The 19026-nt window shown below is 39.2% G+C and overlaps 1 protein-coding gene across 4 annotated transcripts in view; it reads right to left on the reverse strand.

Annotated features, from left to right (window-relative positions):
• Positions 1-1459: 1459 nt before the first annotated feature.
• The window catches only part of LOC122802739 (ICOS ligand-like), a 764505-nt gene continuing 746938 nt past the window's right edge, over positions 1460-19026 (reverse strand). For all 4 annotated transcript variants that reach the window (XM_044072506.1, XM_044072504.1, XM_044072505.1 and 1 more), the window contains one exon: positions 1460-2155. In XM_044072506.1, the coding sequence (XP_043928441.1) occupies positions 2088-2155 (68 nt within the window). In that variant the 3' untranslated portion in view covers positions 1460-2087. The remainder of the gene's footprint in view (positions 2156-19026) is intronic.

The raw sequence follows: 19026 nt of genomic DNA on the forward strand, positions 1-19026 counted from the left end.
TACATTGTTAAATATTTTCTACAAATAAGATATGATTCATAAAAGGAAGCTATGTAATAGGTATGCCAGTGTTTTCAGATTTGTAAAACTACTTCTTTGTACTGGAGTTGAATTCTTCCACTAGCTACACACTGTACCTGTTTGGACTAGCCATTTTTTTCTGCTTTGACAGATTTTAATGTCATTGAACAGTTTTTTCTTCTCCATCTTACTTCAACCTTGAATATTTTAACCTGTATTTATCTCCCTTTGTATGCTGTTTAGTGCAGCTACACACAGTTTTAGCTGTCTGTCGAATTGTTTATTTCCTGCATAGGTTATGGGACAGCATGTGTATCATCAGAACTGTCAGCAGCAACTCACATGACATATGACACTACTCCAGCTATCTCTATTGAGCCATTATATACTTTTTTCTTGGAATGGCTTTATCCTTCATTTGAGAAAAATAGTTTATGCAATTTTGACTTATATATTTTATATATATATATATATATATATATATATATATATATATATATATATATATATGTGTGTGTGTGTGTGTGTGTGTGTGAGTGTGTATGTATGGGTATCATTAATGTTACTGATCTGATTCCACTGGGAATGAAACTTACTTCCATAGTAAATCCTGCTGACAATAAGATGTCTTGATATACTATATGATCTGCATCAGCTTTCTGCCGAATGTTGCAAAATTGATAATAGCTTCTCACTAATATTTAGATCATAGCACCTTATAAACTGTGTGAATATAAAACAAAATGCTGATGGGAACTTTGGGAATTATCACAATGGGCTGGATGTCACAAGAAAAACATCATATTTACAGCAAATCCATTCAACAACTTCAAAACCTGAACAAGAAAATTGGATCCTCCCATTTTGTCATGATTTTCTCCAATAAATAACATCAATGGCAGTGCAATGCTTGACTTCAAGTCAGAATTTAATCATTCCTTTAAAATCAACAACTGCCTTAAATTTTAGTAGTAGATACATCTGGGTTGGCTGAAAAGACCTAATGCACTATATTCAATAAGTTATTGTCTAAGGCATTATTATGAGATTAAAAAAGCTTTCAGAGTTAAGGTGAAATGCATCAAAGGGGTTACTACCATTGGACTGTTTTCTGTGACACTCTAAGTCAAACAGAAGATTTCAAGAGCTATTTCACATGTATACAATATATCTATAGTAGCATATTCTGCACAAAACTACATGCATTTCACAATGCCATGAAATCCCGATTAACAGGAGGCAGTGGAGAACATAAGTGGCCTCCGCTTTAAAGAATAACAATGTACTTTCTTAATATATTACTAAATTGAAATTTCCTGTGAGAGGAAACACACACACACACACACACACACACACACACACACACACACACACACACACACACACACACACACACACACACACACACACTCATTTCAAATATGGCAGAACTGCAGTCTTAATTACAAAAAGTCACATTTTTTATTTAACATAAAAATGACTGATAAACAGGAATGTGGGCTTTGTATAGGTTGCACTATAAAAATGTTTGCAAAAACAGTTATATATTTTTAGAAGTGGACAGATTTTTTTTACCTTAAGTAATAAGGCTTTTCACAGACTGCATAGCAATTATGACAGGCACCTGCAAATAAGTATACCCCTTAATATCAGTCGAGCAATAGTTTATTTAAATTCATTGTCCCTTGGATTATTGGCTCAAATAGTTGTGATGTCTCATTGTAGCTGAGTGTGTCTCCAAGACTTTCTGCAGGTACCTCCTTCTGTGCCTCTAAGTGTCAAATACTGTTTGTTCATATTCACATTAATAATTCCAAAACCATGTTACATACAAGGTATCAGAATATTTTATCTTGAAATATACATGATGGCAAACACAACTGTATTAATATATGACCTCGGCCAATGAGTATTTGTTAGAACTGTAAGGTGATAACTTAATTTTTTTTAAAGGCTCAGGCCACACCCACTGGTAGTTAAAGGTACACACTCAAAGAGCTGTACTGGAGGGAATGAGTTAAAAAGTTTCACAGCTTGTCGACTGAAGGTCTCATTTTCATTGTTCACTATACTTCTGCAGTGTCGTCATTGTTTGTCTTTTTATATGTGCAATTCGAATTTCGATTTGGATTTTCTATGAAGAAAAGTAACAAAAATAAAAATATATTAGTTAATTTTAGTAAGTGCATAACAAATAATACCATTATATTAGTTTTAAGTTACTTAACAGTGGTAACCATTTCTGAAGATTATAATTAATATGATTATAAAATGTTCACTCTGCACAAAATCTGTTCTGGTTGAAAACTCATTTTTCCTGAGGTCAAATGATGGGGACATTGAGACATTTGCTCCCCTTAATTTATTAAATCTCTAAGGTTGCTGCACTCTGTAATTTGAATACAAAAAAATCCCAGTTTTGGACTTTTGAGCTTTTCATTATTTGCATTGCTAATTAAATTAATAGTTCTCATCAAACAGAATAAGCTGAACATTAGCCAGGGTAAATTAATTGCAACTTGTTGCTTAGTCCATTAGCACTAAAGTTCATATACAGTCAAAACATTTGCTTTTTTTGCTTTTGACTGTCATTGTATTCTTACAGTAAGGAAATTTAACTTTGTAAGAACATTGCTTTCTAAATAGTTGTAGCTTCAATATACTATTCATAGGTTCATAGGTTCATACTAGGCTATCTGCCTTAAGGCATTTATAAGCCTAGCCAGAGTGTGTTTGGCTTTCGCCACCCATTTCAAATTAATTTTGCTATGCCTTTTTTTGAGGTTAGTATACTGTGCCTCTGTCTAACAGTGACACAGAAGTGATAGCCGGGGTAAACCTATGATCTCCCATCCACTCATCAAGATTCCTCTTGAAGAGAGTCAATGTGGGACTCTGCCTAACCTGGACTGGGATTTTATTCCAGAGTGAAGGGAGCCTCTGGGTTATGAATCTGTCCCTCCAGCATGTCCTATTTATTTCAGTGCTGAGGTTCAAGTCTCTCGAGCGTGTTGCTCGATGGGATTTGGACTTTCTGAGGTGCAGCATGCCCATTAATTCCGGGTTGGACATGGCTTTATACGTCAGGCACAGATCGCCTCTGAGCAGGCGGTATGCCACTGAGTAGAGCTGGAGTTTCTTTAACCGGGCAGCATATGGCATCTGTTTGAGCCCTTTGATCCTCTTGGTGAGGTACTTTTGGGGTCTTGCCAGTTGCTGCAGGTGTCTGGTAAGGTACATCCCAAAAGGGGCATTGTACTCAATTATGGGCCTGATGAGGGATGAGTAAAGAGATACGATGACCTCCCCTGATCTAGATGTGAATCCCTTCATGATTAGGTGGGCTATATAAAATGTTTTTCTAACCACTTTGGCCACGTGGTTGTCAAATGAGAGATTGCTATCAACTTGGGTCCCCAGGTCCCTAATGACTTCTTCTGTACTTAATGGATTACCACCTATGTGGTAATTTGTGGGCACTTTGTTTTGCCAAAGGGGATGACTATACACTTTTTGGCGTTTAGCTTGAGGCCATGGCTCTGGCACCAGTTGTCTGTTTCTATGAGGCCCTTTTGGAGGATGCTTGTGTTGGCTGGAGAGTTGATTATGGCACCCAGTTTGCAGTCATCTGCGAACTTGGTCAGCCACAGTCCTTCCATGTTGGCCTGTACCGCCGAGAAATATATACCGAACAAGAGAGGTCCCAGGACTGAGCCTTGTGGGACGCCACTTGTAACTGGTTTGGAGTCTGACATGGCTCCAGCAATTCTAACCATGTGGGTTCTGTCCTTGAGCCAGTTTGCAACCCATCTAGTGACATAGGGGTTTATATTTAAGCTGGTGAGCTTATCTATAATGCCCGAGTGGGGTATTGTATCGAAGGCTTTTGCGAGGTCCAGGTAGGCTGTGTGGACCACCTTCCCCTCGTCAATGGCTTTGGTGACTGTTTCAAAGAAATCAACCAGGTTTAAGAGGCAGGATCTGCCCTTAACAAAGCCAAACTGGGTAGGATCCAGTGTCTGTAGGTCCCCAATATCTTTATTTATGAGGTCCATGATGATCCTTTCCATAGCTTTGCAGACCAAGCTAGTCAGGCTTATGGGGCGATAGTTTCCAGGATCCGTTGAGGCACCACCTTTGTGGAGAGGGACCACTGTTGCTGTACGCCACTCTTTGGGTACATATCCTGTAGTAAGGCTAAGATTGAACAGTAGTTTTATGTTTGGGTTTAGCTCTTCTTGGAGTTCATGTGGGACGCAGCCCGGGACACCATCTGGTCCCATTGATGCTGTGTTTTTTGCTTTGGAGAGGCGGCTCTTACCTGAGCATCTGAGATGTCAATGGGGCAGCACTCTGTTGGGATAGATATTTGCCCTTTTGGTGGGGAGAGGGGGGAGAAGTTTGCACTGAACCTGTCAGCTAGGATGTTGGCAATGTCTGTGGGCTCGGTGTATTTTTTGTCATTTTGGACTAATTCTGAGCATATCTGGGAATTCCCACCCAGGTTCCTAACATAACTAAAGAAAGCCTTGTGATTATCCTTAGTGTCCTGTGCAATTTTTCTCTCGAAGCTGGCCTTAGACGATTTTATGAGTGCCCGTAGTTTTTTGCTAATACTGATCAGAGATGCCTTCCCTTTTTGGGATTTTGCTCTATCATGTAGTAGCTTCCTCCTTCTATTGTATAGTTTGTTTATGGCTGGGGTCCACCAGACAGGACGTCTGCCTTTGGAGGATTGGGTCTTGGTTTTATTTGGGATTGCATGATCCATGCATTCCTGAAGGTGTTCATAGAATGCGTTTATAAAGGATTCTGCGGTCTGGGCCATATTTTCCACAGGCCCGGGGGCTTTGAAGGATTTCACCTCGGTTTTGAGGCATGTGAAATTTGCTTTAGAGAAGTTTTTCACTGTGGTTTTCTGGGCAGGGGTGGGGTCGGGATGTGAATATCCAGTGGGATTAGTTTATGGTCTGATCTTACCAGTGAGGGATACACTTCTGGTCTGGAGCATAGTTTCCCCATGTTGGTGATGATCAGGTCCAGTATGTTTTCCCCTCTTGTGGGAGTGGTAACAAGTTGTTCCATAGCATTTGAGTTTATAAATTCTAGGAACCTTTGGGCTAGGGTGTTGGAGCTAGAGTAATGCTCCCAGTCTATGTTTGGGTAGTTGAAGTTGCCCAATATAATGGTGTTTGGAGAGACCTTCATATTTTCCAGTATTCTCAGGAAGGCCAAGTGGGGTTCCTGTGTTTGGGAGGGTGGTCTGTAGCAGGCTATAAACTGGAAGGCAGTTTTACCCACAGTTAGTTGAACATGGATAGTCTCTGATGCTTCGTGCTGTGCCACCAACCTGGAGGTGTGGGTATCTTTGATGAATATTGATACTCCCCCTCCTTTTGTGGTTCGGTCCAAGTTTTGGGGCCGAAAAGCATGGTATGAGGTATAACCTGGTAGTGCTGGGGTGCTCTCGGGAGCCTTGAACCAGGTTTCTGTTACTGCAAAGATATCGATGTTCTCCATGCTAAGGAGAGTTTCGAGTGTGTGCATCTTGAGGTTTAGACTTCTGGCGTTGAGTAGCATTACTCTTAGTTTCTTATCCCTTGTGATACCTATGGAGGTGGGTTTGTCTTTTGAGCCATGCCTAAAAAAGGCACTATGGGGGTAGCAAGAGCCTTTGCCAATATCCGAAAGCCCAGGGGTGACAGGTGCAAGCCGTCCCTAGCGAAGCATCGTGGCTTGTCGAGCATGTCATCCCAGGCTGACAGGCATTGGATCCCCTTTGAATGACACCAACCTCACAGGTCCGCATAGTGTTCAACTCATTCAAACACAATGTTACTTTTTAATGTTCATTAAAATGTTGAGCTTTTGGGTCAGGGCAATACAGTAACTCTCAAGAGGGTATAGAAATAAGATGACAGACTGCAGGGTCAAACATGTTTGAAGTCCATTGATTACTGGGCTTGGCCAGTGCTGAAATTGAACTAGTGTATGCTACTCCAGTCTGATACCACTTAACCAATAGACATCAAATGTGGTGCTCCAAATTCAGAAAGAAGGCATAACCCATGTGGAAATTTCATGCTGCATGGTTAAAAGACCTTGAAAAAGGTGGGTCCTGCAAATTCAGCACAGAAGGTATAACTTATAGGGAAATTTCATGTCATATGTTTAACTGACCATAAGAAAGTGCCTGAGAACTGATTAATGGGGAAAAAAGTCTTTTGGAATCAGGCCAGGCTTACACCACAGTAATTCACTTACACTGAAAGCAAGTCTTATTGTATCTGGCCCCACAGCTGGGTGCCACTGCAAAAGTAATAGGTTATGCATTTTAAAAGTGTCGCACCCCTTTAAGTGCCTCACTCTTTTATGAGTTATGAATCACTTTAAGGCTTAATTTGTATAAAAAAGACAGATGCTGCCTTCAGGGGCAGAATTCCACAGGAATATCTGATACTACTGTGGCAAAACATGCATTCCTCAGATTGATATGGTATCATTCAAAGTGAGTTCTCTATCGTACTTAAAGCTTCAGAAATAACATAAAGTTCAGAAAGTTGAAAATGAAATCAGGTTCTTAGTCCATGTCATTAAAGAGGTCACTATGTATGATGATAACACTGGTTTTCTTTCTGTCTGAAGGTCAGCACCCATACTGGAAGAGCCTTCCAGGGATGTCAAAGTATGTTATTCAGTATAAAGTAAAGGCCAGTACTAGTCTAGCTTGCAAACTAAAAACTTAAATCAACAGAACTTGTTTCAAAAACTGTCAGAATATGCTTTCTGGCAATGGAGTGAGTCATGCCAGTACGACTATGGCATTTAGCAGTCAAGGGAAATATGAATGAATGAAGATTCAAATAACTAGAACGGACAATATCAGATGCTCCTTACTACGTGCAATGGGCAGTACCTGTAAAGAATTCCCTGTAGTAGATTGTAATCACTGTTAGAGAATGGGCAAACTGTACATCAAAAACCCTGATTGGAGAACAAGTGTTCCCCAGCAGGGTATTAATGTACAAGTAATGCCTGCAGAGAAGAACGAGTCTGCTGATTCACAGCTACTTAGCAAGCCGTCATGGAGCTCGGACTGAAGAAACGGAACGTCCACCATTATTTTACACTCGCTAAGCAGCGGTTTTGCTGCTTAGTGAGTGTAAAATATTAAAAAGAAGAGAAAAAGGTAAGTGTGTGTCTGTGTGTGTGTGTGTTTATGTCTGTGTATGAGTGTATGCGTGCATGTCAGTGAGAGTGAGCGAGCTGTTATTTTACACTTGCTAAGCAGCACTTTTGCTGTTTAGTGAGTGTAAAATAGGAAAAAAAAAATGCAGCGTGAGAGTGTATGCATGTATGTAATTAAGCGAGAGAGAAAGCAAGCATGTGTGTTTGTGTGTGTTTGTGTGTGTGTGTGTGTGTGTGTGTGTGTGTGTGTGTGTGTGTGTGTGTGTGTTTCTACCTGCATGTGTGTTTGAAGGTGTGCATGAAACCAGAGAGACTGTGTGTGTCTCTGCATGTGTGTGTGTGTGTGTGTGTGTGTGTGTGTGTGTGTGTGTGTGTGTGTGTGTGTGTGTGTGTGTGAGAGAGAGAGAAGGATGGAGAGAGTCAGAGAGAAAGGGAGAGTGATGTGAGTGAGTGCATGTATGTAACCAGAGGAGACTGTGAGACAGATCGAGAGAGAGACTGAATGTGTGTATGAAAGTAGTTGGAGACTGAGAGATTGAGAAAGAGGGTGACAGATCTTGTGAGAGTGAATGTGTGTATGAATGAAAGCAGAGGAGTGTGTGTGTGTGTGTGTGTGTGTGTGTGTGTGTGTGTGTGTGTGTGTGTGAAAGCATAACAGACTGTATATGTGTGAATGGGAGAGAAAATGGGCTGTATGTAAAATTGTTGTTTTTCACTTACTTTTTTTTTTTAAGGACTGTATTTTTTTTTATAAATATGTGATGTAAAATACTTCCTCCAACACCATTAACATATACTACAGCAAGTATGAAACAGTAGGTGGAGGAACTATTTTACATTAAAAATATATATAAAAAAATTATAAAGTCCTTAAAAAAATAAATAAGCAAGTAAAACACAACAATTTTACAGCAAACCCATTGTCTAAGTGCAATAATGCCCTCCAGGGTATGTGTTAATGTATAATTAATGCCCTTCCAGGGGTGTAGAGGTTCTCCGCCTGCGGCATTGGGCCTCACAACACCCCTAGGTGGTTATTAATTACACATTAACACACACTCTGTCGTGCATTATTGCTTGCTTGATAAAGTTTACAGAAACAAAATTGCGACCAAGTTTAAAAAACTGAAGGCTTCTCTGTATACTGTACTAAATCAGTCGACCAATTAAAACCAGCAGTGTTGAGGTGGGGGGTGGAGAGCTTAATGTATGTTTATCTGGGAGATACTTGCTTAATATATAACAGACCTAAAACTTCAGTACATTGAGAATGACGTGACATTAAGAAACTATGTCTGCTTGCTCTACCTGAGAAGTTCTGAAAAACAAAACAGTAATTCATAGAAAAAATCCAGTGCTTATCATAAAACCCACATAATACTAAGTGTGAATGTTGTCTGAAGCAGAATTTAACCAGTATATGGTGTTGAGGAAATAAATGAAAGAGGATGTCATTAGGTATGCCAGGGCAAGGACAGTTGGAGAATCAAGACTTCCTAAGTCTGGGCAATGATTATCCTTACTGTATGTTTCAGAGGTACCAGTGGTTCATCTCAGATAACCAGTTAATTATTAAAGAAAATAACACATTACTTAAGAAATATAAATACACAACTTTTGTGGAGGCAACAATCTTGCATAAAAATGAGGTTGTCAAGAATACTCGTACTACATCCCTCATACCACTTACCACATACACAGAGTGTCTTATGCTGAGGCACTTAAAAGAAACCTTCCCAAATCTCAAAGACCTCCAAAGCTGCCTAACAGCAATACTGCTTTTCAGCAATCACTAAAATACACACACCAAAGAAACACCAAGCATCTCACATAAGCCTACACCCAATGGTCCCCGGTGTCAAAGGCCATAAGGTAAGCATATCCTTTACCTAACACTGTTGTCATTAGGGACTCTGTTGTATGATACCCACATGCTCCATTCATCAGGACAAGAAGAAGATCATGGCTAGTTGCCTCTCTGGAGCCAGGATCCACAATATCACACACACACACACACACACACACACACACACACACACACACACACACACACACACACGCACACACACACACACACACACCACACACTTTCTCTCAAGTCACTGCACCTTGGGTACCAATATGATTCTATCATAGTCCATGTCAGTATAAATGACCTGAGACATACCTCACTGGACTATATGAAAAGAGACATAATGGATCTCTCAGAATATATGTCACAGAGAGGTATGAGCCTTACATTAAGCAACATTCTACCTTCACCAAGGATCATGCCATAGTATGAACATGAAGTGTTTGAGTTTAATAATTGTCTTAGTTTGCGATGTCACTCTATAGGGATCCAGTATTTGTTAGCATGGAGGACATGGTCCCCTCTAGGTCTTTGGATATTGGCTAAAACATTATCTACCACCTTAGAGCCTTTTTTAGGCAATGTGAAAAAGACAAAATTGCCAACATAGTGAAAAAGTCTCCAAGCAACATGAAGGTGTTACAGCTCAATGATGCCAAAAAAAATAATTACTAGAAAATGGAAATCAAATTCTAAAAACTGTTTGAAGTATAGAATATTATAAAAGAGATGAAAGAACTCGAAGATGGATCTTTAGAAAAAGGAAAGGAGCAAATGACATTGAAATAAATGGAAATTTTGGGAACAATACATGCAGAATAATGTTCAGGAGGAGGAGGAGGAGGCGTGAGGATTAAGAAAAGGTAAGAATTCAGCAATTTATGATGGTGGACTGCTGATAGTTACAAAGAAAATAATGTTTATATAAATGAAAAAAAATGTTAATATATATTTTTTTCTTTTCTGTATGTTTGTCGATGTCTTAAATGACCTGGAATGATCAGAAAAAAACAATATACTGGATTTGGTACTCACCAACATGGGAGAGTGTTGCACCGCCCCCCCCTAACATGTCATGTTCTCACTAGACAGGTTGGATCACAAAGCTGTCTCCTTTGAAATAAAAATCAACTTGGAAAACTGAGTAACAGTTAAGAACTATTCTAAGGCAAACTACTTCCTATTAATTGACAGTTTGTCAAAGTTTAAGGCTCCCCATAACCCTGAGACCATGGCTACCTATGCAGAATTATTCATGGAGTCCTTATACAAACACATGAATGGCTGAATAGAGGCTGCCTTACCTACTAGAAGTATAACCAAAACAAACACTAAAAACAAACCCCACTGGTGGAAGCCTCACCTGAACAGGGTAAGACTCATGGTCAAAATCAAGAAGAACAACTAAAGACAAGTGCTGTCATATAACAAAACTAGAACCTAAGAGGTCTAATTAGGTCCAACAAGGCCAGGTAGAAGGTCAACAGAGCCTCACAGACTAAGGACAATCACAAGGCATTCTTCATCGATGTCTGGAATCTTTAAGGTGACAACAGGGTGCTGAACTGGTGGTGAATGGTACCAAATTCACCAATCAGGGTGACATAGCAAATCTGCTGGCTGATCAAATTGAGCTCTTACTTCGCCCCCACATCTCCCTCCAGCTCTTCCTGTTGAAATCTCCTTCAGCCTACTTCTCCCAACTATTAGCAGTGATTAGGTGCTGCCAACACTCACTAAAGCTAAGAACTGCACATCTGTGGGTCCTGAAAACATCCCCTGTTGCATTCTGAACAGTCTAAAACACGACCTATCAGGATCACTTGAGGAGCTCTTCAGCTACAACCATGAAACAGGCTACATTCCAAGTGAATGGAAGACTACAGCAGTCATTCTCCTGCAAAATGCTGGACCATTAAGTGACCCAGGGAACTACAGACCTATCAGTATAATGAGCCTAATATGCAAAGTCATGGAGAGAATTATCATGGAAATGATAAACAAGGACATTGGCAACCTACAGACCCTGGACCCATCCCAGTTTGGTTTTGTTAAGGGAAGATCATGCCTACTTAACCTGATAGACTTTTTTGATAGGGGTCACCAAGGCAATGGATGAGGGTCAAACAGTGCATATTGCAAATCTTGATCTAGCCAAGGCATTCAATACAGTAGACCTCTCAGGAATTGTTGACAAACTGTCTGAGCTAGGCATAAATCTGTATATAACTCACTGAATAGCTGGCTGGCTCACAGACGGGGCCCAAGAAGTCAGGATCAGTGAGACCACCTCCACCAAGTGACCGGTTACTAGCAGAGTACCCCAAACTTCTGTGCTAGATCTGCTTCTGTTTGGCATCTACATCTTGGAAGTCAAGGCTAAAGTTCAAGGCCTCTGGCTCACCAAGTCTGTGAATGACTGTAAATTGGGAGCTATGATAGAGTCCCCCCAAGATACCAACATCTTACAAGATGGTTTAACACAGACAAATGACTGGTGCCAAAGCCATGGCCTAAAACACAGTGTCAAAAAAATGCATTATACTGCCCTTTGGGAAACTGTCAACCCAAATTAATTGCATCAGTGATAAAACACCCCTAAGAGTTGACCCAGTAGTAAGAGATCTGGGAACATATGTAGGCAACAATCCAACATCTGACTAACGTATCTAAGATAGTAATAAAATCATTCTATGTCACCCAACTTATAGTTAAGGGTATTGCATCCAGGTACAAGGAAGTTTTAATACCTCTCTACTGGGCCCTTATCAGACCAGTCATTGAATACAATGCCCCCTTTGGCATGTACCTAATCAGACTCTTGCAAAGTTGGAATGCCCACAAAGCTTTCTCACCAGGGCATGAATGTCCTGTCCTACATTCATTGTTTAAAGGCTCTGTCTCTGTAGCAAGTCTCCTAAAGGCTGCTGAGAGAGGATCTTTGCCTGGTTTACAGGACTTCCTCAGACCCAGCCCTGATGGATCTGTTGCATATGTGCAAAACAAACAGCACCAAAAACACTAAACCTAGGGATCTGAACTTCACTTGTGACATAAACAGAACATGTTGGAGAGACATATATGCCCCAAAGGATCCTCATGCTATGGAATAGGCTCCCCATTCATGTAAAACAGAGGTTATCCTGACTCTTTTCAAACAAAACCTTGACAATTGGAGGGGAAGTCGTAAATTTACCCCTGGCCTGGCCACTATGTTTCTTATGGATAGAAGCATCAATAAGAAAAGTATTATCCTAACACCCCTTACAAATCCCTTAGTTACCTCCCTACTAAGAACTCCGCACCAGCCAGTTTAAGATACAGAGTGTCTTACAAATCAATACTCTAGACGGAGTCATTAGATAAAGTCACCATTCTTAAAGCATCCTTAATTTTACTTAAGCTTTCTGCCATTTTATGCAAATAATAAAATTTGTAAAATGTATTTTATACTTTTTTCCTAAATTCTAATACTGCTGTCATTTCCTAAAAATAGCAGGCTGAATTTGATAGTCAGAATGCAAAATATTTTGCCCACTGGTATTTAAACATTTATGCCCTATGTCTCTGAGTCTGTTTCTCCCCCTGCTCTTTATAATATCTTATTACTGTGATGATAACAAATGTGTTACAGCTATAAGGCCTACATATACTTTGAATATGTATGCTAATACTACCAGTTTAAGACAAATATATGGCATTGTCATTTTAAGAAGTACTATATCCCATAATACAATGAGTAATTTGGCCAATTGCTACTGTATTTAGGGTGAGTGAGCTGTTGAGACCATAATGCTGTGCTGACATTTTGTATAACATATTATAATTACTGCTTTATTCCAAATGCTGGTATATCCTGCTATTAACACTGCCTGCCAACATGACTGAGTTACCAGGGGTGTGCATCAGGACTCTTGCTTCTTCACATTCATTGTTTGTCATAGTGGATTTCTACCTGTTTATTAAAATCATGTTGATGAAATGGGCTTTTGAAGAAATTAAGATGGTCAAAAATCTGCTTCATCAAAATGTTCATCTTTATTTTCTTCCTGGAGTACACGTTTGCCAGTATAGATCTATGTTCTTTGCATCAAAAATAATTATATAATCAACTCCAAAACTGTAGCATCTTGTGATTAAGAGAAATTGTCTCTCCATCTCTCGTAGCAAAGTCTTTTGATGAATGCAGTTTTCAAAGAACAGACTGAGAGCCATAACTTATTGAAAAATAACCACTGGCAGCAAGGCCTAGAACTCCTTATTAACAAATACAACAGGGGTGCCTGATTTCTCCTCCTTCACAGTAGAAGTCAGAGAGTACTTGCACATAAAGTCATAATTTAAATGATTCCTGGCTCATTAGTGGCAGTCTAGTCCTGTTAAAACTAAACACTGAACAAATACGAGCTTTAATACAAAGTCTGACCATATATGCATCTGTGTATAACATGCATGCAACACTGCTGCAGCATATTTTTCCCCTGCCTTTGTAAGTTAGAGTTAGTGTACCATTTAGACAACTGGAATTTATGTACTTAGAGTGTGTGTCAGGCTGATGGCAACAGGCTTACTTCATGTCACCTTAGCTATCACCCTACTGGCAAATGCTTGAAAAATTCAAATAATTTATAACAGTTGTACAACTGAATGGTTGTTTACTGAAACATATGCATGTGTCTATATGAAAGTGCTTGCAGACTGCACATTTACCTTTGCATTCTGCTTACTTTCTGGATATTGATGTTTCATAGGTGAAAACCTGGCTAACTGCCCTGAAGGGCCTTTTAAGCCTTGCTAATAACCCAAAGTCAGAATCAAACCCCATGGGTTGTGCTTATGAGCCAAACACCTTACCCATTATGACAAACCCAAACCCACCCGCGTGTTTGACTTTTGGAAAACTGCAAAATACACACATAGTTAAAAGTCAGTTCCACACACAAAAGACAAATAAATATAAAACAGGATTATTGCACTCTGTGGTCATAGATCACAAATGGAACTGTCCCTTTAAAACCGGCTTTGCAAGCTCGCAGGCTAGTTCAGTGATTGCTTTTAATTGTTTTAATTGTTTTGATGTTTTTATTGGCTGTTACTTTATGAGTTTTAAGTATATAATAGTGCTGTGTTTTGTTTAGTTTTAGTATGGTCTGATGAAGCGGCTAGGTCTGTGAAAGCACTAACCACATAAACTTTTTATGCATGTTTGGCCGTGTTTGTCGGAACCTCTGTTTTATGCTTATTTGTCTTTTCTGTGTGGAAATGACTTTTGACTATGAGGTGTATAGTTTGTAGATTTGCTTCATTGTGTTCACACCCTGGTGGTACATGGCTGAGGGATTCAATATTGAGCTTGAGTATAATCCACCTTCCTGTGATATGCAATGGCTAGATTGCTTTAATAGACTAGTGGCTGTTGATAATAATCCACTGCTCAGTTTAAATTTATCAGAGAGTGTGAGTGTGAACCTGCTGGATGAGGTACCCTGTAATATGGATAATTGTTTACCAAATTGTGAGAACTGGAAAATAAACTTTATACGTTTAAGAGGCTGCAGTGGCAGTGATTGCATCTTGAAGCTTGTTTAGATCATCAGATTATTCCCAGAGGTTTACATATACTCTGAATGCCAATTTATGGTGAGATACATTCCAGTTTATTGAGATGGTGGCAGGTATTAAATCTTGAGCTAAGGTTTAATTATATAAGGCTACTAATTGACTTTTTTAAGCCAATTGAAGGTGAGCTATCTATGGCGGTGGAAGGACTGTATAAGAAAATCAGAGTCTCATATCCCTCTGAGCCATGTTTCTTGAGAGTTACAGATGTCTGTAATAATGTTTTGTTGTACGAGGGCAAATTGAAACATCAGAAGCAGAAGAAGTTGGAGCACGATTTTAATTACTTTAAGTCTGGCAACATTTTTGTTTGGCCACAGAAGAATTTGAACACTGGTACTGGCTCAGGTACACAAGAAACAGCTATGGCGGAAACCCCTAATATTTCAGATAGAAATGGTTTGTTGACTATAGTTGCATCTGCTAGTAATTCTGGTCAGAAGGAGGCTAGAACAGGTGCTGTTGATTTTGCTGAACCTGGAACTCAGAGTAAGGAACAAACAGCATCTAGCATCTCTCCTTTTTTACAAGTTCCACATCTCAATCTTCCAGCTCCAGTGAAAACTTTGAGTGCCCAGAGGAGTGGACACTCATTGAGCCGATGGAGGATGAAACAGAAAGCATCAGTTGACCACGAACCAGTGGTCAGACCCAGGATTTATCGAGGCCGGGAGCAAGGAGTCTAGTGTATAACATCTCCTCTTATTGTCTGACTGATTTGAAAGAATCTTTCCTGAGTAAAGGTTTATCTTTTATTCCTGCCAAACAATCTGCTTTAAATGATGTTATACTTAATGTGAGATTATTTGCTAGAAAGGTTTTGTTGGGTTGTTTGTTTCCCAATACTGAGTGTGACAGTGCTAGTTTATGTCTCATGTCTAAGAAACCTATAGCTTATTTACTCCACCATTGAATACCTCTCTGAAGCCTTTCTTAATTTATGTGAAGCTGATTTATATGATACATTGAATAATTCTTGAAGCAGGTTCTTTATCTTGTCATCCGATGAACAAAGTGCCTTGTTTGGTTAGAGAGATAACTCATATATTGATAAGACCTGCAGATAAAGGAGGTGCCATTGTGATTATGAATTGGCTTTATTATTTTATGAGCATTCAAGAGCTTGTTTCTGATGTGAAAACTTATAACAAGATCAATAAGTTTGAGGTTAATACCTATATACAGTGGGTGTAGAGTAGCTTACATGAGCTATTGAAACATGGGCTGATTTCCTATGATTTGTATGTGTTTGTCAGTAGAGGAAACCTGTTATAGTGGTCCTCTATGGGTTGCCTAAGAGCCACAAGAATCTGACTCAACCACCCATGTGACTGATCTGGCCACTGGTGGCTAACTGAACCCCTATCTATTTTTGTTGAGGGAAAATTAAGACCGGTGTTGGACAGTGCTCCAGCAGTACTGAAGGGTGCTGAACATTACTTAACTTCCTTGTCTGATTGTGTTCATAGCATGGGTGATGTTTTGAACTGTATTTTAGTCACCCTGGATGTCTATACTTTGCTCACAGTAATATCAAATGTTGATGGTGTTGATTTCATTAGGGTTTTTCTCACACACCATAGTGGATGCACCTATGAAACTACCACAATTATTTGTCATCTGCTGGAGCTCATATTAGACAATAATGTGTTTGAACTGGATGTTATCTTTTTTCTTCATAAATTAGGAGTTGCTATGAGGACTATTTTTGTACATAGCTATGCAAACATGGTGATGGCACAATGGGAGGAGGACTTTGTTTTGCTTAATAATAGTTTCTCCCCCATCTTAATTTCTATGGTAGATTTGTGGATGACATTTGCCTTTTATGGGATGGCACCATTGAAATGCTTTGTGATTTTGTGCAATACATGGAAAGTAGTTTGTCCTATTTGAGATTTACACTACACCATTCACTGGTAGCAACTGTCTTCCTTGATGTTCGTGTCTTTAAGAAAGGTGATGGCACTTTGGGAACTACCCTATATAGGAAGTCCTGTTGGAAGAATGGTCTGTTACATCATAGTAGTACACATTCTCAGCATGTTTTTTCGAATGTTGTGAAGGGGCAGGCATGTAGGATGCGGAGACTACATACTGAAGATGTTACCTAAAAGTAGGCTATGGATGATCTCTGCTGTAGGTTTGTTGAAAGAGGTTACTCTTTGGCTGAGGTTGAAAAATATGCTCATGTGACTACAGTTGATAGAGAGAATGCTGCACATACCTGTTTTTCTAGAAACAGAAGATCACATACACATTTGAGAAGTCACAGTGCGAGTACTAGAATTACTTTGACCTGTTCCAGTGATGTTTATACTGTGTGTGATGTTATAAATAAGCACTGGCCTGTACTTATTATATTAAGGTCAGGGAGGTTGTTGGTGATAAACCTAGTTATGTCTTTAGGAATAATCCCTCTATAAAAAGACTTCTCTGTTAATGGCAACTAGAGTAAACATGCATGCTCGGATAGACTGGGGACATATCCCTGTTGACCATGTAAAGCCTGTTGTTTTATTTCTGAAGAGAAAAACTTTACATCCAGTAACAGTAAGGTTTTTACACCGAGATTTTATGTTGACTGTAAGTCTTCAGATTTGGTTTATTTGGCAAAATGTAAACATTACACAAGTTTCTATGTGGGGAAAACTAACTGCCCCTTTAAGTAGCGGATTTTAGAGAACCTAGGTGGTATGACTAATGCTCTTGCACAACATGTAAATGCCTTTAGAGATTATGTTTTTCATTTCTTAGTTTTACAGTTGTTTTTGAGTGTGTTCAAGGTGGTGATGTTGTAAATCAGGTGGAACAGACGGAAGTAAAATGGATTATTGCACTCCATGCTCATAGATCACCCAGACTAAATGGAACTGCCCCTTTAAATCTGGTTTTGAAAGCTTGCAGGCTGGTTTAGTGATTGCTTTTAATTGTTTTAATTGTTTTGATGTTTTTATTGGTTGTTGCTTTATGAGTTTTAAGTATATAATAGTGCTATGCTTTGTTTAGTTTTATTATGGTCTGAAGAAGCGGCTAGGTCTGTGAAAGCACTAACCAAATAAACCTTTTTATACATGTTCAGCTGTGTTGGTTGGAACCTCTGTTTTATGCTTGTTTGAATTTTGCATCCACTTCCTTGTAACAAAGGTATGACTGAAAGTGGACTTTTGGTGTCCAGTCATCCTACCTGTAATATAAAATAAATGCCATTTTCTTGGAAATTCATAGGTTCATAGATTAGTACTAGGCTAACTGTCCCTGTGGGCCATTTTAAGCCTAGCCAATTACCCCATGTGAGAATCAAATCCTGCACCTTGTATCTTTAAGGTGAACACCTTAACCATTATGCCAGCCTCCTCTCCCTCTTCCAAAAGGGAAATAGCCCTTTTGCAGAATGGTATGGGAAACTGAACATTTTAACACCCTATTATGAGCCACCAAGGGTGAGCAGGCCCACAACTTCAAAAAGACACTGAACAAGAAATTGGGGTGAGGAGCATAAGGATTGTAATTAGAAAGCATGACTAAAGGAAGCTGAGAAATTACCTCACTGAGCATGCAGGAGTATGCAGTGCTTTTTTAACCTTTATTAAATTATTAATTAAGACACAGGGACCCATACAGTCATAGAAAATAAAACATAACACTTTTTTCATTTACATACATTATACATTACACATATATTTTTATACAACTGTCATTCAGTCCAATATTACATAAATTGCTAATTCCTGTCATGACTTAAACCTCACTCCTCCTCCTGAACATTATTCTGCATGTATTGTTCCCACAAAAATCAATTTCTTTCTATGTAATTTGTTTCTTCTTTTCCCTAAAGATCCAACTTCCATTTCTTTTATCTGCTTTAAAATATTCAGTAGTCTGAGCAATTCAGATGCTGTGCCTCAGCTCAAAGGAATAATTTCATTAATTACAGCTATTTAATCACTACATCTGTAGGGAATTTTTTAAATCTGCCAACTTCTTAGACTTTCAAAAACATATTCCCCATTACTATCATACCTCCAACATTTGCTATCTACTTGAGAAAAAAACTCTGAGGTCTGCTAGGGGTATAAAACTACCTATGCAAATATTCCCAATCAAAAATCAACTTTCTAGACTTTGTTGTACATTTGGGAGCCATGCATATGCCCTCCAATTGTTCCCTTCTAAATTGCTTTTCCAGTCTCTCTTCTCAATCTTTTCTAGAGCAGGTCTTTCACTTAGGACTCCCCTTTTCCTTTCTGTTTACCTATTACTTTGATATCAATTCCTGCTAGGGAAGGCAGTGTCTAACTTGCAGTTCAAACCTCTTCTTGTATGCAGTATTATGCAAAGCATCC

The sequence above is a fragment of the Protopterus annectens genome, chromosome 5.part0 (genome assembly GCF_019279795.1).
Source record: "Protopterus annectens isolate FY-2018-M chromosome 5.part0, PAN1.0, whole genome shotgun sequence".
NCBI lineage: Eukaryota > Metazoa > Chordata > Ceratodontiformes > Protopteridae > Protopterus > Protopterus annectens.